The sequence below is a fragment of the Pelodiscus sinensis genome, chromosome 24 (genome assembly GCF_049634645.1).
Source record: "Pelodiscus sinensis isolate JC-2024 chromosome 24, ASM4963464v1, whole genome shotgun sequence".
NCBI classification, from domain to species: Eukaryota; Metazoa; Chordata; order Testudines; family Trionychidae; genus Pelodiscus; species Pelodiscus sinensis.
In genome coordinates, this window is record NC_134734.1 from 19,234,783 (window position 1) to 19,261,921 (window position 27,139).

The following is a 27,139-nucleotide window of genomic DNA, read 5'->3' on the forward strand; positions in this document are numbered from 1 at the left end:
CCATCCAGGAATGATTTAAGAGCCCCCCCCTCCAGCTGATTAGCAGGGCGCCCACAGTGTCCATAACTAGGTTTTGTGTTTCTATGGGTGGTGCACATCTGCACTTGTCTTGATGCACACAACAAAATTTATTCTGTACATAGGTAGAACATTGGTGTAGAGTAGCCCATCGTCACTGACTGAAAAAGATGCTACTGCCCCAGAAAGATGCTTTCAGCCATGCTGCCCTCCTTTGGCATTATTTAGGATTAGGGGTGATTGGTACCTGGGTGGGTAACCTTCCAGGAACCCTGTATGTTTCAGGAATTTGGCTAAGTCAAGTTCTTGACTCTGACTTGACTGCAGTCATCATAGAGTAGGGAGACAACAAACTTCAACTGAGGCCATGTCCTCCTATGGCCATTGACCATCCCATGGCATTGTTAGCAAGAGTAAGGGGAGTAACCCCAGTGTCCTAACAAAGCTCATACATGGATAGTTAAAGTCTTCCTGCATCAACTCCCCCTGCAGTTCCACCAGATGCTGTTGAGGGCTGTTAAATAGCTGCCATGTTTAACAGCAGCGGTGGCTACATTTCAGCAGTAGGTGAGCTAGTGATAATCTTGAAAGTGTTTTGCCATGATGGGTGCTGTGGAAATGTCAGTTGCCATCTTTCTTCTCTCTTGCATCTTGCTTTCAGCCACGTCCCCTCGGGTTATTTGAAGATCCCTAACATGGGCCAGAGACTTGGAATGTTACCTTTATAGCAGGCTCATTCTCTTAGACCTCGTGGTGTGTCCAGGCAAATTCTCTGGTTCGGCACCGATCAGGTCCCGAGGGTACTGGACTAGAGAGGTTCAACTTGTACATAGATTACAAAGGCAGAAGAGACTACTGTGATCATCTAGTCTGGTCCCCCACCCCCCACCCCGTATAGCACCGGCCATAGGACTTCAATGAATTAGTATGTTTGAACTAGAATTTTTAGAAAAAACATACCATCTTGATTTAACATTGCCAGGGATGGAGAATCCCCTACAACCATAAGAAAGCTGGTCCCATGGTTAATTGTCCTCAGCATTAAAAATGTATGCCTGATTTCTGGTCTGAATTTGCCTAGCTTCACAGCTGTTGGATTACATTATACCTTTCTCTGCAGAGTTGAAGGGCCAATTACCGATTGCTTGTTCCTCTTGTTGGTACTTCAAGTAAACTGAGGCCAAGTTACCCCTTGTCTTAGTGAAACTCAACAGATCAAGCTACTTGAGCACTAAGTGGCAGGAAGGTAGAACTATGTGCAATGGAGATTTTGCAATTTGAGATTTGTCTACACAGGGAAATCGACCGGCATAGCCATAGGAAATAGCTAATCTGGTATCACTAAAAGCTCTCCAAATAAAAGACTTTAGAGTGTCCACATGGGGGCGGGGGAGGGGGGGGAGTTATAATGGACTAGCTAAATTTTAGAGAAACAAGGTAGGTGAGATAATACTCTGGGACCTACAAAGCTGTAACAGCACTGCTTAGAGCTAAATTTTATCAGAATAGCTGTAGCAGAATAGTAATCCCATTCTAGGGATGCAGGAAATCCCCCCTCCATGTAGACAAAGCCAACATCGTGATAAACCTATTTATATGCTTCTCCCTCCATTAGAAAACCCTGAGTTGTCACGGGTTTTACATGGAAAAATACAAGGGCTTTCCTCTGCATTTGCCTGACATGAGATTAGCATTTATGACGTGGGATTTCCTCAGCTCCATAGAGATGTTTGTTGGTGAAGCAGCAGTGAGAGGGGAAGGCAAAGGAGAATGACGAGTAAAGATTTAACTAGTGAGCTCAACAGTGAGTTGCACTGCTGGGTGAGAGTCCCAGGCCTCCTGATGGAGCTAGCTTGGGAGGGCTGAGGCTGGGGTGCTCCACTGATGCACCAGGCCTCTGGGGGGATGATCCAGATGCTTCTAATATGGGGTTGCAGGAGGAGGTTTAGCAGGGCTATATGAAAGAGAAAGAAATCAAGGGGCAGGTGACTCTAGAGGGGATATGGGCAAACGGGAAGGGAGATAGGGAAGGGCTGACAATTGAGAGAGGCAGTTTGGTAATTGCCCCTGTCACAGTTTGTCTGGGCATGTCATGACATCACAGTGGCTTTTATGACATCACAGTGGCTGCCAAAGTGTTGAGGCATCTACCTCACCCCTGCCACCATGACAGGAGTATTGAAGTGCCCCCCAATGCATCATGGGGCCTCTCAGCACTCCCTCCCCCCCCACCCTAATGCATCATGGGGCCTTTCAGTGCTGCCTCCCCCCCCCACCCTAATGCATCATGGGGCCTCTCAGTGCTGCCTCCCCCTCCACCCTAATGCATCATGGGGCCTCTCAGTGCTGCCTCCCCCCCCAATGCATCATGGGGCCTCTCAGTGCTGCCCCCCCCAGTGCATCTTGGAGCCTCTCTGAACTACCCCCGCCCTCAGTTCAAGGCGGGGAGGGTGGAGCTCGCTCTCCCAATACCTCTCTCTGATTGGTAGCTTATCCCATCAGCCTCGGCTCCCATTGGTTAGCAGAAGGGGTCGCTGATTGGCCGTGGGGGAGCAGCAGGGGCGGGGCTCTCCAGGGCGCCCGAGCTAGCGATTGGTTCAGAAGGGAGGCGCGGCGCTGTGATTGGGCGGGGCGCGGGGCTTGCTGTGCTGGGCGCGCGCGCGTGTGCGAGCTGCTGCTGCTCCGGCCGGGCTGGAGGGAGGCGAGCGAAGCTGCTGGCGGAGGCGGAGCGGGTGTAAGAGGTGAGGGCGGGGCAAGGACTAAGGAGTTGGCGTGGGAGGGTGCAAGGGCCAAGGGGGTGCAGGAGCCAAGGGAGGGGGAGCTGGGGTGGGAGTCAAGGGTATTGGGGGCGGTCTGGCACGGGCTGGGGGGTGCAAGGACCAAGGGGCTGGGGGGTGCAAGGACCAAGGGGCTGGGGGGTGCAAGGACCCAGGGGTGCAAGGATGCAGGGGGCTGGGTGGAGGGCTGGCATGGGACGGGATGGGGGGTGCAAGGACCAGCGGGTTGGGGGGTGCAAGGATGCAGGGGGCTGGGTGGAGGGCTGGCATGGGGCGGGATGGGAGGGTGCAAGGACCAGGGGGTTGGGAGGTGCAGGGACCCAGGGGTGCAAGGATGCAGGGGGCTGGGTGGAGGGCTGGCATGGGGCGGGATGGGAGGGTGCAAAGACCAAGGGGATGGAGGTGCAGGGATGCAGAGTAGGAGGTGGGTGCAAGGACCCAGGGGATGCAGGGGGCTGGCTGGCACGGGGTGCAAGGACCAAGAGTATTGGGGCGGGGGCGTTGACACGGCCTGGGAGAGGTGCAGGACTAATGGGCTGGCCCAGAGTGGGGAAACTGAGGTGTGAAAGGGGTGAGATCTGGAATGGGGGGAGAACCTGTGTCCTGGAACATTTGGGGGGGGTAGGATCTGGGGGGGGGGGCTTGCATGGGGGTGAGAAGAGATGGTGATCTGGAGGAGAGGCCACCGGAGCGACTGGGTTCCAGGGTGCTTGCTTGGGGGTAAATGAGATGTGAGGGGTAGTATAGTGGTGCTATTTAGGGAACTGTATTATGAAGGAGAGAGGCTGTGTTTGGGGAAGCCAGGCTGTGCGGCAGTCTGGAAGTACGTTGGCATGCAGAAGGTTGAGATGGGTTCAATCACAGAAGTCTCTTTGGGACTGCCACCCGGTGTGCTCCGTTCCACAGAGCCGGCTTTGCTGCCCTCTGGGGCACCCCGCCACCCTGTCTTTCTGGTCCAGAAGCTCTCGTCTTCCCCAGGAAATTGCCAGTTTTCTCACAACTGTGCTTTGGTGATTTTTTTTTTTTTTTTTTTACTATGGTCTCATTGAACCCTTTGTAATAAAATTCAAGTCAAGCCTGAGATGATACTGTTTATTATTTATGATCATAGTGCCTTGACCTCCCAAAAGAGATCATGGCCCCATGGTACTAGGTGCTGCACAGACAGACAGCCCCTGCCCAGGGGAACTTTAGTCTTAACTGGAAAGGCAGATGCACAGTGTGAGGGGAAATGGTGGCAAAGAGGTGAAATGACTTGCTCAAGGCTTAATAGGAAATCAGTGGCAGAGCTGGGGTAAGAAACCAGCAGTCCACTGTGCAATGCTGCCTCCAGGCTCTGGCTTACCTCCTTCGGTGTAGCTCTCACTACCACCCTGCTTTGCAAGAAACATATGATCTTTGGTAACGGGAGTGTAAACATCAATCCCTCTGCTCCATTATAGTTTGTTCCAGAGTGTAAGTGACGCTCTGGCTCAGCTGTAACACAAATTGAAAACTTTGTTACCACAGATATCAGCTGGTGGCATTAGGATCCTTTTTGCTAACAGTTGTACAGAAATGTTGTGCCTTACCTATGTACCTGTTTGGCTTTCTGATGCACTGCACGTCACAAGAGCGCAGATCACTGAATGGTGGCTTTGGGTGTAGAAAGCAAAGGGGCGGTCCCAGCCTCCCCAGGTGGCATGTTCCCAAAGGAAATCTCTCGTGTCGCTGTCTAGAATCTGTCCCCATATACTTTCACCCCCCCCCCCCCCCCCCCGTGTGAGAGATCTGGTACCACCTACTGAAAATATGTTTAGCTCTGACAGTGCTGCACTCTCCTCCACCTGTATGGACCTGGGGCAAAGGATGACTGCAAAGCCCCTGCAGTCATTGGGTGCTACCGCATGTGATATGCAACACTGAATATCTGGCTGTCTGTGATAGAAATGTAGCCGTGTTAGTCTAGTGTAGCTGAAACAAAAAACAGGACTGTGTAGCACTTTTGTCTGTGTTTGCGAAGTTACTCTGCTTTGGCAGGAGGTTTGAGATCCCTTGGGGGAACAGTGCTATAAAATGCTGAGTATTATTGTTTGTTGTAGTGAGTTTTCCACTGGTGCTGGCTAGGTAACATCCCTATCATTTACTTGTGTAAACTTGTAACTGCTGGAACGTCTAGCGGTTGCATGTTTACGCACGGGGGGCAGGCGGGAGCCAGTGCATGGGGGGAGCCAGCTTTTAAGACGGGATCATTAGCTCCAGCCTGCTGCAGCGCAGAAAACAGGCAGCTCTGTGGGAGCCGGCTTGAAAGCCACTTCCTGTGTGTGCAGGCTCCTGCCTACCCCCCTCACACCCTGCTCTGCTGCCCACCCCTCTATCAGGGTATGTCTAGACTACAGGGTTTTGTCGACAAAGCTTCTGTCGACAAAGAGCGTCTAGACTACAGCCAGTTCTGTCGACAAAGCAAGCCGCTTTGTCGACATAGCAGTGTGGACGCAAAGGACAGTGTAGATGCAATAATGCCTTCTGGCGACAGAACTCTGTCGATAAAAGGCGTTATTCCTCATAGAATGAGGTTTACTGCCGTCGACTAAACTGCTGAGTTTTGTCGACGTTATGTTGACATAACTCAAAGGCAGTGTGGACGTAGGTATAGTTTTGGCAACAAAAGTCCACTTTTGTCGACAAAACCCTGTAGTCTAGACACCGTATGAGTCAACAGTGCAGTGGTGGGAGAGAAATGGTAGCCAACTTAAAAGCCAGCTCCCCCCCAGCACTGGCTCTTTCCTGCCTGCCCCCTTGCTGCCCCTTCTGTGGGAGGCAGAAAGAGGGGGCAGGCAGTTCTGCAAAGCTGCATGTGCGGAGAGCCAGCGTAAAAGCTCCCCACGAGCTCCCCATGCTCCCCCTCCTTGCTTCCTCTGATACAGAAGCAGCAAAGGGGGAGGGGTTGTGTGTAGCCAATATGATTAACCAATAAGCTCAGGCTTATCGATTAATCATGTAATCAACTACATACTAACATCCCTAGGGCTGACACAGTATTTTGTCCTGAAGTAGAGCCAGGAGCTGTGTGACCCTTGGTGTATCTGAGCACCCACAAAGCCCCTGACAACTAAGGGCACCGATGCGCAAGCAGATCCTTAATTTGTTCAGGGTCCCCATATGTGTGACTGAGTTAAGCAATGGCAGCAGCAGGTGAGTTAGGAGGTATGGGCAAGGGCGCAAGGGGATGCTGGCAGGCTGTTCCAGAGCAGAGGTAGCTGCGAAGGAGAAGGCCCTTGTGTCTTAACCTCATGAAATGCAGAGGAGGAGGGAGGAGTTGGGTGCGAGGTGTTTGCAAGGAGGAGAGCGGAAAGCGATTGGATCCATTTGAACTACGGGGGCAGATCATTTATTCTTGTTGAAGTTTCCAAGCTGGCAGCTTCCCCCAGCCCGCCTGCCTCTTCCCGTAACAAGCTGCTTGCTGCTGCCTAGATTGGAAGAGCACAGCTTGAAATATGTGGCTCCAGTTCCTTGACAGGTCAGATTGGTGATGCAGGGCAATCCTGCAGAAGGCTGAGAGCCTGCAGCTATCTGTGAGCAGCTTGAACGAGTCCTGGCGCAGCAGAGCACGTGCCAGTTGTGTTTTGCCCTGATCTGGAGGTGCCCAGGGCTAGTGGAGAGTGTGCCAGCTAGGGCTGCCAGTCATGCCAATCATTGTGATCCCAGGAAGAGGGGCTGCTGTTGTGTCTAAGAAGATTCTGCCCTCTCCCGCTTAGGGCGCCGTCTCTCTGGGAAAGATGTCAGCAGACCAGGGTTACTGGAACAACCTGACAACCCTGCAGAAAATCGCTCTGGCCCTTGGGGTCCCAGCCAGTGCAACTGTCCTGTACATCTTGTACCGCAGGTACAGAGAAAGCCGAGGTATGTGCATCCCCTCGTGGCGATGGCCTTCGGGTGATCGTGACTCCGTTGTTGCTAGCAGCTTGTGTGTTGCATTTAGGCTTGAATTATTCATTACTTGGCTTCCTTCCCGCCCCATCCCCAGTCTTGCCAAATGCTCAGAAATAAACTTCTCCCCTGCTGAAGAGAAGAGCTGGCAGCATAACCAGGGGTGATCCGTGGGGACAGGGGGTCTTTTTCTGAGCAGCTGTGTCTGTTTTGATTTTACCCTGCGCTGTCTGTGATACCATCCCTGCAAGAAGCTAAAACCTTTCGACCTTCCTGCTAATTTCTTCCCAGACCATGCCCTGGGTTTGAGGAAATGCAAACAGACTCAGCTCTGACAGGTTAAAGGTCTCACTGCTCTGGACTTTTGCTGATTCCGCCTCTTCTCCTGGCCTGGAGCTGCTAAACTAGTGGGATTGGCCCCCATCAGGCTATGGGGAAGAAGGTTGGGGGGGGTGAATGCATTAGCCTGTTTAACCTGTTTATGGTTGGTTGTGCTCAGAGGAGCGGCTGACGTTCGTCGGCGAGGATGACGTTGAAATCGAGATGAAGATCCCCCAGGAGGCTGTGAAATTGATAATCGGACGGCAGGGTACCAAAATCAAACAGGCAAGTGTCACTGTGTGTTCCTAGGACGGGGGGGGGGGGGGAGGCAATAATTTTTGATGGGGGGGGGGGCCCACTTCAAGATTTTTGGTAAGTGGCCAAGACCTGCACTTTTCTATGGAGGGAGTGCAGGGTCTGGTATTGAGGTTGGGTGCCGAAGAGAACTCGGGGTGGGAGATTGGGGGGCAGGAGAAGGTGTGGGGCCTGAGCGGGAGTTTGGGCGAAGGAGGGGGTTGTGACTTGGGGCAGGGGTGCAGAGTTGGGGGGGGGGTGCTGGAGAGGATTCTGACCTGGTAGAAGGGGTGCAGGGTCTGGGAGGAAGTTGTAACTTGTGGAGGAGGGTACAGGGTTTAGGTGGAGGCCTGGGGCAGGGAGTTGCGGTGTGGTAGGGGATGGGGTGCCAGATGCGGACTCTAGCCGGGCAGCACTTACCTTGGTTGCTCCCGGCCAGCAGGACCCTCAGGCAGGCTCTCTGCCTGCTGCATCCCCAGGCTGCTCAAAGCAGCCAGCTGGTCGGGCCATGTGCCTCTCTGTGCTACCATGGGGGAGGGGACTTTGTGCTCCTGCTGGGATGGAAGCAGCGCAAAAGTCTCCTCCCTCCCATCCCCCCCCCCAAGGGGCATGCGGCACTTGGAGGTACGTGGCCCCTGTGGCTGGTTACTTTGAGCAGCCTGGGGCTGCAGCAGGCAGGGGGGCTGCCCGAGGGTCCCAGTGGGATGGATCCAGAGGCTTGGCAGGCCAGATCTGGGCTGTATTGTGCCCACCCCGTCCCAGATGCTAGGATGCGACAAGCAGGGCCTGATCTCAGGGACCGGCACTTGCCTAGGCGTCATGTGAGCTTAATGGCAGGATGTCAGACCAGTTCCTTGTGCCCCGCCCCCCGCCCAGGCAGAACCCTCTAGTGACCATCCCCTCCCATTGGACAGTGCCTGGCCCTTGGCATCAGTGTATCCTGGGCCCCACCCCACTCGCTCAGCTTCTAAGAATCCCAAAGATGGTTGCAAACCTTCTGAATAAGCTGCTGCAGCCAGGTAGGCAACTGGCCCAGCCACCCGGGGAGGGGGAGACTTGGGCACCGATGCCGGAGGACGGCAACACTGCTATAAATGTGCCATTGGGTCTTAATGCCCGGCCCTTGGCTTCTGAAGATCCACCCCCAATAACCGGCTCAGAGGGACGCCGACGGGCACGTGGCCCGTTCCAGGAGGTCTGAGCTCAGTTGGCTGAACTGTGCCCTCCGCCCGAGCGCCCGGCTAGACTTCCGTGTCCTGTGTCTCCGCAGCTGAGGAAGGAGACTGGCGCCCGCATTGATGTGGACACGGGGGACTCCGGTGAGGAGCGGGTGCTGCTGATCAGTGGCTTCCCTGTCCAGGTGTGCAGAGCGAAAGCTGCCATCCACCAGCTCCTGGTGGACAACGCCCCCGTGGCAGAGCAGTTCTTGGTGCCGCGGAGGGCCATCGGCAGGATTATCGGTAACCGGCTAGAAACTTTCCTGCTCCCTCCCCACCTCCCGTTAGCCACCAGAAGAACCGCTAGGGATCTAGGCAGGAGTGACCTGAGCTCTGTTCTTTCACGCCGCTCCAGAGACTCAGGCAACTGCTAAACGTTGCTTCAGTTGGTTGGCCAGAGCCCTTGCTGCTTCCCCTTCCGAAGCTGAGGAGAAATATTGAGACACGCCAGTAAGTCTGCTTCCAGGGCTGGAATTCAGTGGTTACCCCCTTTGTGTGCTCACTGGAGTCTAGGGCGGCGAGAGCTGCTGCAGTCTTATCAGGCGGCTCTCTCTCAAATCTAAGCGCCTTTATTTTTCACTTCTGGCCCTGCTGCTGTGTGGAAGCTTCTGTTGATGAAGCTCGAGTGAATCACTAGCCCCCGGACTGATGTCCCGGGTGTAGAACGCTACGGCTGTTCAGCGGAGACGCTGCGAGGACAGGCGGGGCAGGGTCCTGTCTGTGACCAGTTGGAAACTGGCTTGGGCGGTGGGAGATCTGGGTTCAAGTCCCTTCTTCACTGCTTCCTGTGTGACTTGGTGTCAGTCCCTGCGTCTCTGTGCCTCAGTTTCCCCCAGCTGGAGAGTGGCAGTAAGAGTCAGGGAAGGGCTGTGAGGATAAATACATTAACGACTGTAAAATGATTCGTGAGTTTGGTGTTGGGGACAGGGTAATACAGGAAGCCCAGCTGTGATTTCCTCAGTCAGAACTTGGCTTCGCTCTTTGCCCTTTCACCGAGCGCAAGAGGCTCATCACCCCTGCAGGGTGGCCCTGTGCCCCAAGCCCCATGCTGGAGCGCTGGTGATTGACTTGCTGTACCTCGATGCGGCAATGAACCCCCCCCCCTGCCCCGGCTGCGAATCTCAGAGCCTTGGTTGGCCAACTCAGGCTCACGCTGCAGAGCTAAAACCAGCAGTGTAGACATTGGTGCCGACTGGAGTCGGAGGACTTCAGGGCCTAGTCTCCAGCCGGGACCTCGGCACGTCCGCGTTCGGCTGTAGAGCACAAGCCTGAGCCATTGGACCTGGGCGCTGAGACTTACTGCTGTGGGGCTTTGATTGTAGAGCTCACGTATCCTGAGCAGCAACCACACCTTGCCAAAGAGCAGCTGGATCTGCCTACGCTCTTAGGGCGATGCCCATCACTGCAGCCTCTGGGCTCCCGCAGCCATTCCTCCTTGGCGGAACACATCTGCTTGGAGCAGAGCAGCCGAAACTGACATTTCTGGCGGCGCTTGTGTTCTGGTCGTGAGACTGACCTGGGGCGGGCAGGTTCCCCTCCAAGCGCTGTCTCCGGCTGCGCGCTCTGTCGTTCCTCTCTTGCTGCCGCCTGGCAAGTAGCCTCGTTCTCTCTGCTCCTCAGGCAGGGGCGGGGAGACCGTGCGAGCCATCTGCCGCAGCTCGGGAGCCAAAGTGGAGTGTGACAGGGAGACCGACAACGCCCTGTGTCTGACCCGCCTCATCAGCCTCTCCGGGACCCGCAAGGAGGTGAATGCGGCCAAGGTGGGTCTTAGGTGACTGCTGCTTCGTGGTCTGGCTTGAGAGAAGGCAACGTAGCCCCATAAAAGGGGGGAGACAGAGAGAGAGAGAGAGAGAGAGAGAGGGGAACAGCCTGAAGGAGAGCTGAGGGCTGCCAGGGATGGGCTCGGAGGACAGGTTAATGCAGGGGAATGCTGCCGAACTGCAGGAAGGCATGTGCAGAGGAGACCTGTAGGAAGGAGGAGAGGACCTAAGTTGGGGGCGAATGATGGGGAAACTGAGGCAAGAGGTTCCCATGCTGTCAGAATCTCAGGGTTACCCTGTGTCAGGTTCTCCTTCCGCACAGGCTGGTGGCTCTACCCCAAGCACCCTTCTCTCCCTTCCTCTCCCAAAGCAACTGATCCTGGAAAAGCTTTCGGAGGATGACGTGTTTCGAAAGAAACTGGCCCAGGCGGCGGCCACCCGGTGCCTGCGCAAGCAGCCCTTGGGCGTGAGAAGAGAGGATCCTGGGCAGCAGGAGGTGCTGCCACGTCCCAGTGGCGAGGCCCGCAGCCAGCTGGCAAGCCCTCAGCAAGGGGCAGGGGGTGGAGACGGGCAGCTGGCTAACGAAGCCTTAGATGAACCGCAGGAGCTCCGAGCGGAGAGCAGCTCCCCGGAGGAGCTGGTGATGGAGGCCAGCCAATCAGTGCCCATGTTCGAAGGTGAGTGGGCTGTCTTTTCTCCAGGACTGGCTCAAATGCAGGGGGTGTGATTGCAGCCAATGGGGTTGCTGCCCTTGCCCTGCCTGGGCGTAGGCTGGCGGGTGAGAGCTAAGACTCCTGGGCGCTCTTCCTAGCTTTGCAAAGGACTTGCTGGTCTTCGAGCAGCGCCCTTCCTGCTCCGTGCCTCAGTTTCCCTCTCTGTTGGGTAGGAGGCTGGGTGTTTGCAAAGAGTCTCTCCTGGAGAGGAGACGCTGTAAAGAGCAAAGGACGGGGGCTTCCTGGGGCCGCGTGTGACGCAGCAGCAGCCTGTGGGTACCTGGGGTCGCCCTTTCCCTGGCATCGAGGCCCTGAGTTGTCACAGCAGCTGTGCTAGCCACCGGGCCCGCATGCCACTTGGGGCACCGTGAGCCTTCCTCGTGGGAGTGCTGGGCACAGCCGGGCTTGCGCTGTGCTGCTGGAATGGGAGGCAGCCGAGCTGGCTGCTCCCGCTGTGTCCTCTAAGGCGCTTCAGCAAACCTGCTCTGAGCCGTGGCAGTACCACGCCACTCCAGCACCCTGCACGCCGATCCACCTGGGAGGCTCCTTCCTCAGAGCTCTCAGCTTGTGAAATGTCATTCCCCTCCGCCCCCATCCGTCTAGCTCAGTGGTCCCCGACGTGGTGCCCGTGGGCGCCATGGCACCCACCTAGTGACCAGGGCCAGCCCGAGCCATTCTTGCGCCCAGCGCATGCGCAGCCCCCACCCCGGGCACCTGACAGCCCCAAAAAGTTGGGGAGCACTGGTCTAGCTAGATCAGCATCCCATGCCAGGATTTCTATGTCGCCCTGGACCTCCCCGTCCCCTCTTGCCCGAGGCTGCGTGTGTCTCTTAGTCCCCAGCCCTGACTTCAGCTTCCACGCGGACGAACACCTGGAGGTTTACGTCTCGGCCTCGGAGAACCCCAGCCACTTCTGGATTCAGATCGTCGGGTCCCGCAGCCTGCAGCTCGACAAGCTGACCTGCGAGATGTCCCAGTACTACGAGAGCAGCAGCTGCTCGGTGAGCCTTTGCTGCGGGGCGTGACAGCTGGGTCAGCCTGGCACAGCTGAGCAGAGTGGGGTCTCATCCCCATGCCTGCTCCTTAAAGAGGAGTTAATCCTCCTCCCTCGGCCCATGCTAGTCCCGAGATCCTGTGCATGTGACTCCCTACTCCTACTGAAAACATCCACGCAGCCTGCAGCGGCAGTCAACAAAGCACACAGGATGTTAGGAATCATTAAAAAAGGGATAGTGAATAAGACTGAGAATATCTTATTGCCCTTATAAATCCATGGCACGCCCACATCTTGAATACTGCGTACAGATGTGGTCTCCTCGTCTCAAAAAAGATATGTTGGCATTGGAAAAGGTTCAGAAAAGGGCAACACAAATATCAGGGGTTTGGAACGGGTTCCATAGGAAGAGAGATTAAAGAGACTAGGACTTTTCAGTTTGGACAAGAGGAGACTACAGGGGGATATGAGAGAGGTCTATAAAATCATGAGTCGTGTGGAGAAAGTGAATAAGGAAAAGTTATTTACTTGTTCCCGTAATATAAGAACTAGGGGCCACCACATGACATTAATGGGCAGCAGGTTTAAAATAAATAAAAGGAAGTTCTTCTTCATGCGGCGCACAGTCAACCTGTGGAACTCCTTGCCTGAGGAGGTTGTGCAGGCTAGGACTATAACAGGGTTTAAAAGAGCACTAGATAAATTCATGGAGGTTAAGTCCGTTAATGGCTATTAGCCAGGATGGGTAAGGAATGGTGTCCCTAGCCTGTTTGTCAGAGGGTGGAGATGGATGGCAGGAGAGAGATCGCTTGATCAATCCCTGTTTGGTTCACTCCCTCTGGGGCACCTGGCATTGCCCGCTGTCGGCAGACAGGATACTGGGCTGGATGGACCTTTGGTCTGACCCAGTCTGGCTGTTCTTATGTCCTCCTCCTTTTGTCTCACCAGCCTGAATTCCCGAACGTCCGAGTAGGCGACATCGTGGCTGCCCCGTACACTGGTCACAGCGCCTGGTACCGGGCCCGAGTCCTGGGGACTCTGGAGAACGGCAACTTGGATCTTTATTTCGTCGACTTTGGGGACAACGGGGAAGCCCCGCTGGAGGCGCTGCGAGCGTTGCGGTACGTGCAGCGGGGAGGGTGGTGAAAAGGAGTGTGTAGGTGAAGGCAGGGGATGGAGCAGGACTCCTGGGTTGCATTCTTGCCACTGATTTGCTGTGGGACTTAGGCTAGGAGGCCTCCCCCGATTTGCACCTTGGTTTTTATAAAACGTTGCGCGCTCCTGTCTCAAAGGGGTTGGATGCCCGAGTTAACAGCTATTGGCAGTTGGGAGATCCTTGGATGTGAAGGGTGAGGATGGGCAAAGGGATCCCACGCTAGGGTGTGAAGATCCCTGCTGCACCTCAGAGACACGATTTAGCAGGGCAGACCCGATCGATTTCGCCAGCGGGGGGGCGCTACGGTTGTATCACTGTTCATGGTGGTTCCGCCGCTTCTTTTCCGCCAGGAGCGATTTCCTGAGCCTGCCCTTCCAAGCGATTGAGTGCAGCCTTGCTGGGATCGCCCCCGCGGGTGAGTTGCAAAACCGTGGTCGAAGCACGCTCTGTTGGGACATGTCCCGGTGAAGTGGCCAGCCAGGCCTGCCGGCAGGGTAGCCCAACAGGGCTCAGGCAGTATGCAGAGAGCAGCGGCTCTCCATGGCTGTCAGGTGGCTGGCTGATGCTGAAACCTCCCATTTCCAGACCCACCTGCACTTGGCTCCCTGGGGTCGATCTCTCTCTCTCTCTCTGTGTGTCCCTGGGAATCAGACCCAGCCCCTCCTAAAGCCTCTGCTACTCTTCTTCCCCCCCCCCCCCCCCCCCCGCCGCCGCAGGAGGGCAGTGGGAAGAGGCCGCCCTGGACGAGTTTGATCGCCTCACCCGTTGTGCCGAGTGGAAGCCCCTGCTGGCAAAGATTTCCAGTTACGTCCAGTCCGGCGTCTGTACCTGGCCACGCATCTGGCTTTATGACACCAGCGGCGGACAGGTGAGCGCTGGAGGCCAGGCTGCCTGGCAGGCTGCGTTCTCCCCTTACGAAGTCAGCGTTTGCTGACCAGGGGTCTGTATAGCAGCATGCAGCAGGGCTGCCTCCGCTACCCCTGTGTGGCCTGTTGCTACGTATCGTTGGGATCAAGATCCGAACTCCTGTGTCTCTCCCCCATCGGTATCGCTCCCCAGATCACCAGTGCTGCTTCCTCTCTGGCTCCTGCCCCCCTCCCTGAGCTGCACCCCCTTAGAGTCCCTGTGGGCCAGAGTCTGCCTGCAACTCTCCAGCGCCTTCCTGTTTCCCTTCAGAGCCTTGACATAGGGGAGGAGCTGGTCCGGCTGGGTCATGCAGTGTGGTGTCCGCAGGAGGAGGCTGGTGCTGCGGGGGATGGCGCCCCCCAGATGGGGCAGCAGGCCACGGCTGCAGCATCCCAGAAGATGCTGGAACTGCCCCTCTCTGTGGCTCAGGGGAACGCTGCAGAGACCTCCCTCGAGAGCCTCCTATCCGAGACCTGCGTCAGCCTTTCAGGTACGCAGTTGTGATCACCTGAAGCAACCAGCCCTTCCTGGGGGCGGCTGCTCTGACAGACTCTGTCTGCCTTAGGGTTGTATCTTGCTTCCTGTCACTGCAGTGTCTGGGCGCCTTCCACATCCCATCAGTAGCTAAATTTCCTGATAGGGATGTTAAAATGCAGGTAATTTATGTACACCTGTAACCACTGAAAAACTCAGTGGTTACGCACACCCTAGCCAGCTCCCTAGGAGCCGGTGCACGCTGCTCCCAGGTACCACGCTGCCATCCCGCACTGTATTAGAGGCAGCAGTGTGGGGGCAGCCAACTCCCCAGGAGCAGGGCGGAAACTTGCGTGTAACCGTGAACGTTAACCAATAAGCCTTGGCTTACATGGTTATACATTCACATCCCTGATCTTTGGTTCCTCTCCGTGTGCCACCTCTCCCGATGCCCCCAGAGACGCCAAGAGCTTTTCTTCTTTTGTAGGAGAAATGATTCTCCACCTCTGTCCACATGAATGGGGCAAAAAAGTTGACCCTCTACTCTAAGGAAAAACAGAATCAGCCGGTTCAGGCCTGTCACAAGTTTTGTGTCAAGGGTTTTCACAAAATTCAGCATGAATTTAATGATGGCATAGAGCAGCGGTGGGCAACATGTCTTCCTGGGAGGGGAAATTTTCCCGGCTCCGTGGGTCATGAATGAAAAATGATTGAACATAGAGAGGACGCGTATTAAGTTTGCAGATGATACCAAGCTGGGAGGGGTTGCAAGTGCTTTGGAACATAGGGTCATAATTCAAAATGATCTGAGCAAACTAGAAAAAGGGTCTGAGGTAAACAGGATGAAGCTTAATAAGGACAAATGCAAAGTGGTCCACTTAGGAAGGACCCATCAGTTTCACACATGGGAAGCGGCTGTCTAGGAAGGAGCCCTGCTGAAGGGGACGTAGGGGTCATAGTGGACCATAAACTAAATGAGTCAACAGTGTGACGCTGTTGTTAAAAAAAAGCCAACATGATTCTGGGAGGCGTTAACAGGAATATCGTAAGAAAGACACGAGACGTCGTTCTTCCGCTCTACTCTGCACTGATTAGGCCTCGGTTGGAGTTTTGTTCTGGGCACCACATTTCAAGAAAAATGTAGAGAAATTGGAGAAGGTCCAGAGAAGAGCAACAAAAATGATGAAAGGTCTAGAGACCATGAGCTATGAGGGAAGCCTGAAGGAATTGAGCTTGTTTAGTTTGAAAAAGAGAAGACTGAGGGGGGACATGAGAGCAGTTTTTAGGTATCTAAAAGGGTGTCACAGGGAGGAAGGGGGGGAAATTGTTCTCCTTGGGCTCTGAGGATAGGACAAGAAGCAAGGGGCTTAAACTGCAGCAAGGGAGGTTTAAGCTGGACATGAGGAAAAACTTCCTCACTGTCAGGGTGGTTAAACACTGGAATACATTGCCTGTTGGGCGGGGTGGGGGTGGTTGTGGAATCTCCATCGCTGGAGATACTCAAGAGCAGGGTAGACCAACATCTATCAGGGAGGGTCTAGCTAGTGCTTGGTCCTGCTGTGAGGGCAGGGACTGGACTTGACCTCTCGAGGTCCCTTCCAGTTCTAGGATTCTATGAATTGGACTCTCTTCACCTCGCTCTTTTTAAACTAGACTTCTTTGGCTGGGGGTGCGGACAGGAGGGAGGTTCACTAATTCCTCTGCAGTGTGTAGCCCTAAGAGAACACAGTGCCAAGTGTGTAGGAACTAGAATCCAGTCAGTCAGCCTCCCAGGCAGTGTTCTCTAGTGGGGAGGGCGCGGCATGAAGACGGAAGGCTATAGGTTCTGGTCCTGGTGCTGCTACTGACCTGCTCTGTGGCTTTGGGCAAGTGACTTCTGTCCCCAAGTTTCCCTTCCCCCTTCCTTCTTTGTCAACTGTCGACAGAGCAGCAACTGTCTCGTGTCTGTGCTGCAGTTGGCCCAGTAGGGCCCTGATCTCAGCTGTAGCTTCTGGCATTGCCCTAATACAGGGAACACTAGTTCTTCTTCGAGTGATGGCTCATGTCCATGCCATGTAGGTGTGCTCAGGAGATTTTCCCTTAGTAGTTCCCGTTGAGCCAGTGGGGGAGCCCCCTGCAGGGGTGCTGCTAGAGGGGTGCAGATGCACATACCTCAGCTGGCCCTCCGCCCCCTCGGGCAGTAGCAGGGACAGAGCAGAGAGGGGCAGGGGAGGAGGGCGCAGGAGGGAGTATGACTTTCCGGGCACTTGTGTCCACGTGAAAAGACGCCAAGGCGAGCACGCGGCCCTGCCCCCCATGTAACATGCGCCTTTGGCTTGGTAGATGACTCCATTGAGCAGCTCCGAAGCGACACTGAGCCCACCGAACCGCCCTCCCAGAAGACCTTCGCGCCCCCACCCTGCTCCCTCAGAGCCTCAGCTCCCGCCTGCCTTCCGGGGGACTCGGAGGCCCTCGCTTTGCCAGCTGGTGAGGAGACGCAGACAGGCCCAAGGGGCTGCCTCAGTGAGGGGGCGTCTGAGGCTGTGGGGTCTCTGCCGGCTGCGGCAGGTGCCAAGTGGACGTCCAGTCCTGTCGATCGCTCGCTTCCCGCAGCCGCCTCGGGAGAGGCCTCTCTCATCTCCCTCACAAGCAACGGCAGCTCCCCTGCCGCCCTGCCCTCTGGGGACAGCAGCTGCTACTCCCTCCGGGGCTGCTTCTATTACCTCTCCACTTCAGAAGACTGGTCCAGCTCCTCCGTCTTCTTCAGCGGCTCGGGCTCTGCCAGCGGGTCCCTCCAGAGCCTCATCCTCATCAGCTCCTCCGACAGCGAGGAGGAGGAGGAGGCGGGGCTGAGGGCCTGTAAGAGAGGTACAGAGGGCACCCTGGATGGGCAGCCTGGGCACTGCACTGTGGTCTGTGGGATCAGAAGCACGAGGAGTGTAGATTGCTGCTGCTCAGGCCCCCTGAGATGCAGGGGTGTCCCACGCGCTGCCTTCCCCCCCAGCTGCCGGGGGGCAGAGATTCTCACAGGGTGTGGCTGTTTGTCCCAGTTGCTGCCTTGTCATTGGCTGGCTTGCGCAGTTCACCGCTAGGGACCACTCCCAGCCGGCACCATCTGCGCCCCCGGCCAGGCCTCTGTCCTCAGCACTGTTACCGTTCCGCGCGGAGCAGGTACCCAGCACTGCGGTGGGCGTCCCTGCACCTCCCGGCTCAGGCCCGCTCTCGCCCTTCCGTGGAGGTGGCTGGGCCCTCCGGCTGCAGCCTGCTGTCAGTGAGATCCAGACCTGCCCGCTGGGTCGTTGCAGCGCGAATCACCCGCTCTGTGGAGCCGGCGAAGAGGGCGTGAAACGGATGCTCGGGGACTCTTCGCGGGGGCCCTGCTGCGGTGCTGGTCTTGTTTCTCCGTGCACGAGGGGCACAAGGGAGGAGAGCTGGATCTTCCTTGCGTCCCGGAGCAGCTGGACTCCACCCGGGACCGAGTGGGTCGTCTCCCTGCTGCTTGCCCCGTCTCTGGAGAAGGGGGCCACCTGGCTGCACGGTGACATGGCTCTTGGGGGCAGGCTGGTGCCAGGAGCAGCCATGCTGGGCCTCTTCCAACCCCTGCCTCTTCTCTTCTGTGCAGAAGCCGCGTCGGGGTCTGGGAGCGGCGAGGACGTTCTTCTGGGGGAAGACGATTCGCTCTGACTCCTGCCCAGCCCCTCCCCGGGGCCACAGCGAGCCGGAGGAGTCACCGAGGGAGGTGTGTACAGTGCAGACATACGGGGGGGGGGGTAGGGGGGGTGTTGAGCCCCCGGCTGTCCCTGGGATCCTGCTTTCAGGCCAGAGGAAGGGCCTGTTGAATGCCCTCTGTTGGAGTACATGGGGGGAGGCCTCGTCTGCATGGCCCCGTCACCGGCCCCGGAGTGGGAGGGAGTTGCTCATTAGCACCCCTGGGGGCAGGTTAAGGCGTGGCGCTAATTACAGGCCGGGGCTGTAACCAGCCAATGCTGGGCTGCTGTTTTACGCAAGCAGCAGCCGCTCCGTGTCCTTAAGTGTGGCACTGAGGGCCTCTGCTTTCTTGCCTCCCCTTCCCTCCCTAGGAGACTGGCGCCTGGATCGAGACGACTGTGAGGATCCCCGCGGGAGCGGGGGACTAAAATACTGTGGGAAAGCGGAAGGCAAGACCGCTGCTATTGACGCTGGGCCCCGGCGGTGCCGTTTTACCGTGGCAGTGGGACCCACCTGAGCTGTGGGTCTGGAAACGATGGGTTTGCATCCTCTGGGGCGGGGGAGGTGTGTGGGGCTGCTGGTGTGGCAGCTGCCCGGCAGCGGGGACCTGATGCAGGCTGTGCTGGGCCTGCCCTCCTGGCGACTCTGGAGGGTGCTAGATTCTGCCACGAACCGCCCGTGTTCCGGACGGGCATTTCTCTGGTGCTGCCCTGGTGAAAATCCAGAGTCGCCGCACTGACTTCCCTTGAGCTGCTCTAGCAATGCTGGTGTCCCTGAGCAGGGTCTGGTCCCCGCTTCCTCCTGAAGAGCCGAGCCCCTCCTGGCCCTGGGAGTTCCTGCCGGCCGTTCGGCCGCGTTGCTCTGCCAGGAGTCCAGGCTGGGTTTGGTTTGAATCTCACTGCAAGGCGCCTGCACCAAAGGCCCGGCTCTGCCATCCTTCCCCCTGCAAGGGAGACGCTGGAGACACGAGCTTTTTCAGCTGTAGAAACGGGGTGGGAGGGTACCTTGTGCTGCCTTGAGCTGGAATTCGGCACCTGGGTTGGCCTCACGCAGCTGGCGCGTTCTGTCCGTCCCCACCCGAGCTCGTTTGGGTAAGGCTTGCGGGTGGATGCAGCACTGGGCGAAGGAGCTGGCTTGTGCTGTGACGCACCAGCCTGCCTGCTGCAGCCACTCACTCGCCTGCTGTTCTTTGCTCCGTGCGAGTAAACCTCCGGCTGCCATGGGGTGGGCCCAGGACTCTCACGAAGCACAGGGGCACGCGCTTGATGGACCAAAGCCGGGGCCTGGATGCAGCTGTTACGCTGCGGCCCAGCTAGCGTAGCTCACCTGAAAAAATCTTGCCTTGAACTTGTCCTTTGGCAGAGGGGTTGTGGGATGCTCATGGGGCCGGGTCCTGCCAGCACGTGCTTTACTAAAGTACCAAGTTACGTTTACAGAGAAGAGAATCCTCTTAGGCCGGGAATGTTGGAGCCGCGTTTTCATTTTGATGATGCTCTAGGAGCTGACCTGTCGTCTTTTTGGCTGAGTCCCGGATCTGCCTCCTGACGGCTGCACAGCTGTAGTTTTGAAGTGGTTTCTAGGGCACTCGGTGGGGGCCTATTGCTCTTCCCCTGGGAGGTGACCGGAATTGTTAGGTCGGCACTGGGGCCTTTTGCAAATTTCTGTCTCCTTGTCGCATGGAGCAGTCCGAGCAAAGCATATGTAGCCTGCCGCCTGCGGAGAGGGTACCGTGCCGGCTGAGGAGACGCTCCTGACCACGGGAACTGGCCAGAGCTTTATGCCTCTATCTAAAGTGGCTTTGGAAATCCCAGCAACATTTCCTGGGGGGGAAGGGGGGAGTTGCAGCCTTTCAGCTGGGTGTGTTTTTACCCCAGCCCCATGTTTGGGGGTGAGCAGGTGCAGCGGAGACAGGCTTGGAGAGAGCTGGGCCCCTTGGCCAGTGGTTTCTTTAATAAAATTCTGTTGAAAGTTTTTCCAGTCCTATTCTGCCAAGTCCCTGGTGGGGGAGGGTGGAGTGTGTGGGGGGGCAGGGGAAGAGGGAGGGCTTAAAGCTGGGTTGTAGGACACCAGGGGTCAATTCCCCACCTTACTAAGGCCCCTGGGGGATGCTGGCTGGGAGGGGCTTATTGTGTGCCAGAGAAATAGTATCCAGTGCAGGGCCTCTCTTCCCTCTATGGCGGGAGCCTTAGGCAGACCATGCTACAAACCAGGGTGGGGGAATCTTCCTGCTCCCAGGCTGGATCTGCCCCCTGCTAAATTCATCCGGCCGAGGCAAGGACTGGCTAGAAGCCCCGATACACTGGACTGGAGCTGCAAGGAATTGTGGCCAGCTCTGAGCCCCTGTCCACACCCTAACCCCCTCCCAGGCCCTGCACACTCCACACCCCTTATCCCCAGAGCCCCCTCTGCTCCAGCCTGGAGCCCTGTCCTGTATCCTGAACCCCTCCTTTCTGGCCCCTTGCCGGAGCCTGGAGTCTCCCCGCTGTGGGGCTGTGTGGGGCCCCGGACTCACTTTTTTTTCCTGAGGAGCGGTGGCCAGAAAAATGTTCCCCACCCCAGGGACAAAGTGTCAGTGCCCATGTCACCCCGGCCAGGGCTTTAAAGGGGGGGGCACAGGAGCCTGGTCAGTGAATTTTGCAGGTGTGAAAGGCCCTGAGGCAGGGGGGTGGAGCGGCGCCCCCTTCCTGGTTCTGGGAGCTCCCATGCTGAGCCTCAGTCCAGGCCACAGGGCCAAGCCCTGAATGCAGAGCTCTGTTCCACCCAGGACCGGGCCCTGCCGAGTCAGGCTGGAGGCCTGTAGCAGGCCGGTTGATCTGGGCCCTGTGCAGCTGTACAGACACCTGCTGATCTCACATGTGAGTCAGAAGCTGCAAGATTCTTTCCTCCTTCCCCCTGGTGCTATTGTAAGGTAAAGCCCTTCTCTCTCTCTCTCCCTCCCCCCCCCCCCCCCCCCGATCCCCCAAGCCATGGCCACACCTGTGCTTTCACGCCCATTTAATGCTGCTCCATGGGGACAGGCTCAGTTACCCACCGCAACTCAAAGCCTCGGTCTGATCCTGCCAGCTCCAGGCCCAAGTCAAGGAGGAACCACACCTCCCTGCCTTCTCCCCCCCCCATCCCATCCCATCCCATCCCATCCCATCTGGGCAGTGTGCCCAGCTTCAGGGACTCTCATGCCAGCTCTGGACAGCAGTCGCGCTCCATCTGGTAAACCATGAAGATAACATCCTCCCACGGTGGCAGCAAGGGATGATCGGGTCTGACAACCTCAAAGCCCAAGTAGCTGAATGCTCGCAACAAGTCTCCTGTGGGACAGAAAGGGGAGGAGGTGCTTATGAAAAACAGCTGTTCTCACTGCCCCTTCACCTCAGTGTTCCTGTTCCTCTAGTGGAAACAAGCGCCAGGACTCTGCAGCCCATCAAAGACTAACAGGATGGATTATTAGGTGATGCGCTTTCGTGGGCCAGACCTATGAAAATTGATCTGAGGAAGTGGGTCTGGCTCATGAAAGCTCATCGCCTAATAAACCATCTTGTTAGTCTTTTAAAGTGCTGCATAGTCCTGGCGCTTGTTTCAACTAGACCAGACTAACACAGCTACGTGTCTATCACTGTTCCTCTAGTGTTACTAGACCCTGACGTGATGGAGGGGTGAGAGTGGAAAGGACTGGGAGCTGTGTGAAGTCATTCTAACTCAAGAAGTCGTGCAGCCTGCTTCCATTGAAAAGTCCTGGCTGCATGGCTGAAGTCCGACGGGGGCCTTGCTCTTTGAATTGCAAGTCAAATAGCGTCTCTTCGCTACAAAATACTCTAGCGAGGGCTTAGAATTCTCCCTTCCCTTGCCTAACAGTACTGCAGAATCAGGTACCTTGTTTTAAAATGCGGCTTCCCAGGGGAGGGGCGCTTTCCTTCCAGAAAAGTGGGGAGAACAATAGTCCTCCTTTGATAGCTGGTCTCTGTGCATTCCACACCCAGGATAAGTAATAGCTATTCCCAGATAAGCTTCTTGCACATGAACTATGATGCTCCCACTCAGGAATAAGCGCAAGAGGCCAGTGTAGACAGGCAACATGAATTTCTTGCGCAAGAAAGCCCGATGGTTAAAATGGCCATCAGAGCTTTCTTGCGCAAGAGAGCGTCTACACTGGCACGGATGCTCTTGCGCAAAAGCACATCTCTTGCGCAAAGGCACATGCCAGTGTAGACGCTCTCTTTAGCAAATACTTTCATGCAAGAACTCTTGCGTTAAATAGTATTTGTGCAAGATCATGCCAATGTAGAGACAGCCTCTGGCTATGTCTAGGCTTGCGGCTTCTTGAACCAGAAATATGCAAATGAGGCTAACTGTGGACTATTGCTGAGCCTTATTTGCATACCTAATGAGCCGCCATTTTTGCAGAAGAGGCTTCTTTTGCAGAAGGAGCTGTCTACCCTGCCCCATCTTGCGCAAGAAGAACCCTCTTGCACAATGCCGTTCTTCCTAAAAAGTAATCAGCGTAACAGCACTGTGCAAGAGGGTTTTTCTTGCGCAAGAAGGGGCAGGGTAGACAGCTCCTTCTGGCGGAAGAGCCTCTTCTGCAAAAATGGTGGCTCATTAGGTATGCAAATGAGGCTCAGCGATATTCCACGCTTAGCCTCATTTGCATATTTCTGGCCCAAGACGCTGCGAGTGTAGTCGTATCTGTGTTCGCCTCCCACCCACCAGCCCCTTACCACGATCGCTGCGAGTCGGCTGGAAGTTGACAAACACGAGGTTCACGGCCGTCTTTTCCTCCACGTAGTCCAGCGTCGCCGTCAGGCTGCAAAGACACACACGCCTGGGCTTGAACAAGCTGAGAAATAGCTCCATGGTGGGGGGAGGAAGGGAAGTCTCCAAGGAGCTACGTGCTCAGCTCCAGTTAAAATCCGGAGGGATTGGGGGCTTGGCACCTATGAGCAATCTAACCCTTCGATGTGGCTTTGGTTCCTGCAGGTTTGGTTCTGTGCTACGCTGGCACTTGAGAGTTCAAACCCTTGGGCAGCAGCTGTATAAAAACCCAGGTTGGTCAGCTGGAAAGAGACAAACCTGAGCCGAGATTCAGGCTCTTCCAAAGACCGAAAAGGACCAAGGGGTTGGATTCCTTTCAAGAGGGCTCATTTAGAAGCAGGCACAATTGTTAACTGCTAAGAAGAGCTGAGTAAATCGCGCTGGGTCCCTCAGCCGGCCTTTGCCCTGACTGCAGGCAATTTGAAGATGCAGCCCCGGTGAGCACACAATGGGAGCGGTTATTACCCATGACCTTGGCCACCATGCGGGGGGAGCTGCTGACTTTTTCCTGCGAGCCACCACCTGTCACGGGTGGAAGGTGATTTACAGCTGTAGGAAGACAGTCAGGCTATGTCTACACTCATGGTTTCTTGCGTCAGACGTATGCAAATAAGGCTAAGTGTGGAATATCACCGAGCCTCATTTGCATACCTAATGAGCCACTATTTTTGCAAAAGAGGCTCTTGCGCCAGAAGGAGCTGTCGACATTGCCCCTTCTTGTGCAAGAAAACCCCTCCTGCGCAATGCCATTATTCCTGAAAATAATCAGCGTAGCGGCATTGCGCAAGAGGGTTACGTCTACACTGGCGGCTTCTGGCGCAAGAGCCTCTTCTGCAAAAATGGTGGCTCATTAGGCATGCAAATGAGGCGCAGCGATATGCCACCCTTAGCCTCATTTGCATATTTCTGGCACAAGGAGCCGTAAGTGTAGACATAGCCTCAAGGGATAACTGTAACCAACGTTCCAACACAAAATGGCAGGTGGATGGAATAAAGAACAGGCCGGCAGCCTGCGCCGGAGAGGCTAACCCTGTGCTACCCAAGGGCCGGAGACTTGATTGCTCTTGTCCATCTCTACAACAATGAATGGCTCCAGGCTCTTCAGTGTGTTTGCAAATGAAACTGGAGTTATCCTAGATTGCAACTGTCCTGGAGAAGCAGGGTCAAAGTAGAAGGGGGATGTTGACGGGGGCTGCTTTCTCCCAGCCACAGGACGTGGGAAAGCCCCTCTGCAAGCCAGCCTGGGCTCCTTACCTTTCACGGTTATTTTGATCCAGAGCACCACGGGGCGTGTCCAGGAAAAGCTTGCTGTCGGTTAGGAGTCCGTGCCAGTGAACGGAGCCGTGGGGCCCGAGTTGGAAATGGAAGTCCAGCTGGACAGGGAGACCAGGGAGCAGAAGGTCGCCGGCAAACACGGTCAGGTTCCCAGCCTGCAAAGAAGCCCCGTTACCATGAGGCTAACTGAGGCAGCCTGACGGGGGGGAGGGGGAGCACTAGAACCCAGAGTGTAGAAAATTGTTGGCTGCTGGTGCATATGGGGGCATCATGTGAGCTCCCCGCCTCAGGTGCCAAAATGTGGGCCGGCCCTGCTTGTTACCAGCCGAGCTAGCTGGAAACTAACTCCTGTTGGTGCTGGAGTCCGCCATGGGGATCTAATCTACATCCAGATCCTACCAATTGGGAACTCCCAGCTTGCCCCCCTGCCCATGGCTCCGGCCCATGTGTTCCAGATGTTGGGGAGCCTAGACTAGGATCTAACTGAAAAGGATTTCAAGACAGGAAGCAGCCAGAGTCAGGCAAGGCAAATTCCTCCCTGCACTATTCCCCCCAAAGAATCTGAAACGGTTTCTCGTTCAAAGGGCAAACGTTAATGATTCCTGCCCACCCAGTTCCTCTGGGCCCATCACCCTCTTCTCTAGGCACCGACTGGCCAGCCCAACCCTCTTAGGTTCAACCACTAGGGGAACAATCCCCTTGATGCACGCAGGACTCAGCCAGGCGGCCCATGGCTTCCTACCTTGTACAACTCTTTCAGCTCTCCCTGGTTAGCTCCTTGGCCGGGCGAGCCGCCTCCCAAGGACTCAGGAACATTGGAGGCAGTAGCGAGGTCTGAGTGTCAGGCTCTCGCGCTCGGTCATGGTGATACTTTGAGGACGAGAGAACAAGAGAGAGAAGGACGGGGGGGAGGGGGCAGAATGAAATCCTGGCCTAGCGGCAAGTCAGTGAGAGTTTTAGCCTTGACTTCAATGAGGCCAAGATTTCATCCGAGCTCTTAACAAACGGCTGCTACTAGGGACTATCCATTGTCAATTCCTCCGCTCTTGATCCCCTTCTTGTGCCTAACAGTCCTTTATAATTAGCCACAGCAAAGGCGGATGCTCCCACCCACAACATTAGGGGCATTCGACTTTGGCTGTTTTAAAGGAGGTTTGGCTGATTGCCTTGGAGAGCTGGACACCCCAAGGAATCCAGTCCAGGCAGCTGGAGAAGGTCCTTTGAGGCTAAATGCTGTCAGTGGTTTCCAGCCTGACTTGGCCTGAAAGACACCTCCCAAAGGGGCCGGTCTTTCCCGAGGCTCTGTCGGGGAAGGGTGGATGCAAGGGGGCAGGTTAACTGGTGGACAGACAGACTGGTGTGTCACCTTTCTGCTGGGAACTAATTCTGGCGCCCGGTTAGGGCATTAGTCTAGACTCAGTTCCTTGCTCTGCCACAGCCTTCCTTTTCTGACCACGGGCAAGTCATGGAGCAGCTCCATGCCTGTTTTCCAATTGGCAGCCCGGGAAGTGCTTGATGCTGCAGTAATGTGGGTTACAGAAGTACCTAAACAGCTGGCTGGAGCAGCAGCTTTGTTAACAAATGCAAAACACCCCCAATAATGGTAAAATCTAAATAATGGGTAGAAGGGTTGTTTCAGATTCCCCTCCTCTCCACACACACATACTTCAACTACCTACAGAGATAGTTGGGGGGCTGATTTCAGAAGATGTTGAGCCCCCTCCGTTCCCCCAAAAACCAAGCCTTTCTAAGATCTCTCAAGTTGAGCTCCTAAATTCACCCATTGCTTTTGAAAACACAATTGGCTACGTATAGACTGGCATGATTTTCCGGAAATGCTTTTAACGGAAAAGTTTTCCGTTAAAAGCATTTTCGGAAAAGCGCGTCTAGATTGGCATGGATGCTTTTCCGCAAAAGCACTTTTTGCGGAAAAGCACCCATGGCCAATCTAGATGCACTTTTGCGCAAAAAAGCCCCAATCGCCATTTTCGTGATCGGGGCTTTTTTGCGGAAAACAAATCTCAGCTGTCTACACTGGCCCTTTTGCGCAAAAGGGACTTTTGCCCGAACGGGAGCAGAATAGTATTTCCGCAAAAAGCACTGATTTCTTACAGTAGGAGTGCTTTTGCGGAAATTCAAGCGGCCAGTGTAGACAGCTGGCAAGTTTTTCCGGAAAAGCGGCTGATTTTCCGGAAAAACTGGCCAGTCTAGACACAGCCAATGGGTGATTTATGGCATGGTTGTGCACCAGCACCCCGTTGGGCCAGGCATTGTATAAAAACGGAACAAATGACAGTCCCTGCCCCACGGAGCGTACAATTCAGTAAACACTTGGCCAGAAGTGACGGTTCCCTGTTACTTTTTAATTTTATCAAAGATTAAGCCACTCACCTCCCTTGGAAAGGCACCATCCTCCGCCTGTAGATGAGACGGTATCGATAGCAGTAGTAGTAATATGCAAAGGGGGAACAGATGGGATATAAGTAGTTCCGTTTCTTCCCTCTCTCAGTATAAGAAAGGGAAAACAGATAGGTGTGGTCCCGGAGCAGCGACGTTTCTTCAGGCAATGCCTACCCGCGGCATAGTGAGCCCCTGAACCCCTGCGCCCTGCTCAAGTAGCCAGGTGCTGTGTGACACATCCATTGTGACATTACCCTGCTGGGAGGGCATCATTGTGACACGCCCAGCCAGGCCACGCCCCCTGGACCACACCTAGGTTATGCCCTTCACCCTCCTGGGCACAAGTGCAGGATGTTGTGTGGCTGGGCCATGTCATCCCCTGATCCATAGGGGAGGGAGCTGTAGTTGAGGGGAGGGGGTCACTCCGTCCCT

General features: G+C 55.8%; 2 protein-coding genes across 5 annotated transcripts; one reads left to right on the forward strand and one right to left on the reverse strand.

The window, feature by feature from the left end:
* Positions 1-2,629: 2,629 nt before the first annotated feature.
* TDRKH (tudor and KH domain containing) lies at positions 2,630-20,198 on the forward strand. 4 transcript variants are annotated; one of them, XM_075907310.1, is made up of 14 exons: positions 2,630-2,759; positions 6,533-6,677; positions 7,204-7,310; positions 8,590-8,779; positions 10,157-10,296; positions 10,667-10,973; positions 11,844-12,010; positions 12,952-13,124; positions 13,510-13,574; positions 13,876-14,027; positions 14,336-14,555; positions 16,862-17,386; positions 18,141-18,257; positions 18,598-20,198. In XM_075907310.1, the coding sequence occupies exons 2-13, from the start codon at positions 6,554-6,556 to the stop codon at positions 18,200-18,202; spliced, it is 2,232 nt and encodes a 743-aa protein (XP_075763425.1). In that variant the 5' UTR covers positions 2,630-2,759; positions 6,533-6,553; the 3' UTR covers positions 18,203-18,257; positions 18,598-20,198. The 4 variants fall into 4 exon arrangements, with proteins under 4 accessions (XP_075763425.1, XP_075763424.1, XP_075763427.1 ...); XM_075907309.1 differs by lacking the exon at positions 2,630-2,759 and adding an exon at positions 3,712-3,805; XM_075907311.1 differs by lacking the exon at positions 2,630-2,759 and adding an exon at positions 3,718-3,805 and having other exon boundaries at positions 16,862-17,005.
* A 1,171-nt stretch (positions 20,199-21,369) lies between these two features.
* OAZ3 (ornithine decarboxylase antizyme 3) lies at positions 21,370-26,923 on the reverse strand. Its single transcript, NM_001290575.1, is given in 5 exon segments — positions 21,370-21,531; positions 22,939-23,024; positions 24,287-24,462; positions 25,050-25,177; positions 26,699-26,923. Coding segments are annotated over 5 exon segments (681 nt in total). The 5' UTR covers positions 26,857-26,923; the 3' UTR covers positions 21,370-21,397.
* Between the last annotated feature and the right edge of the window lie 216 nt (positions 26,924-27,139).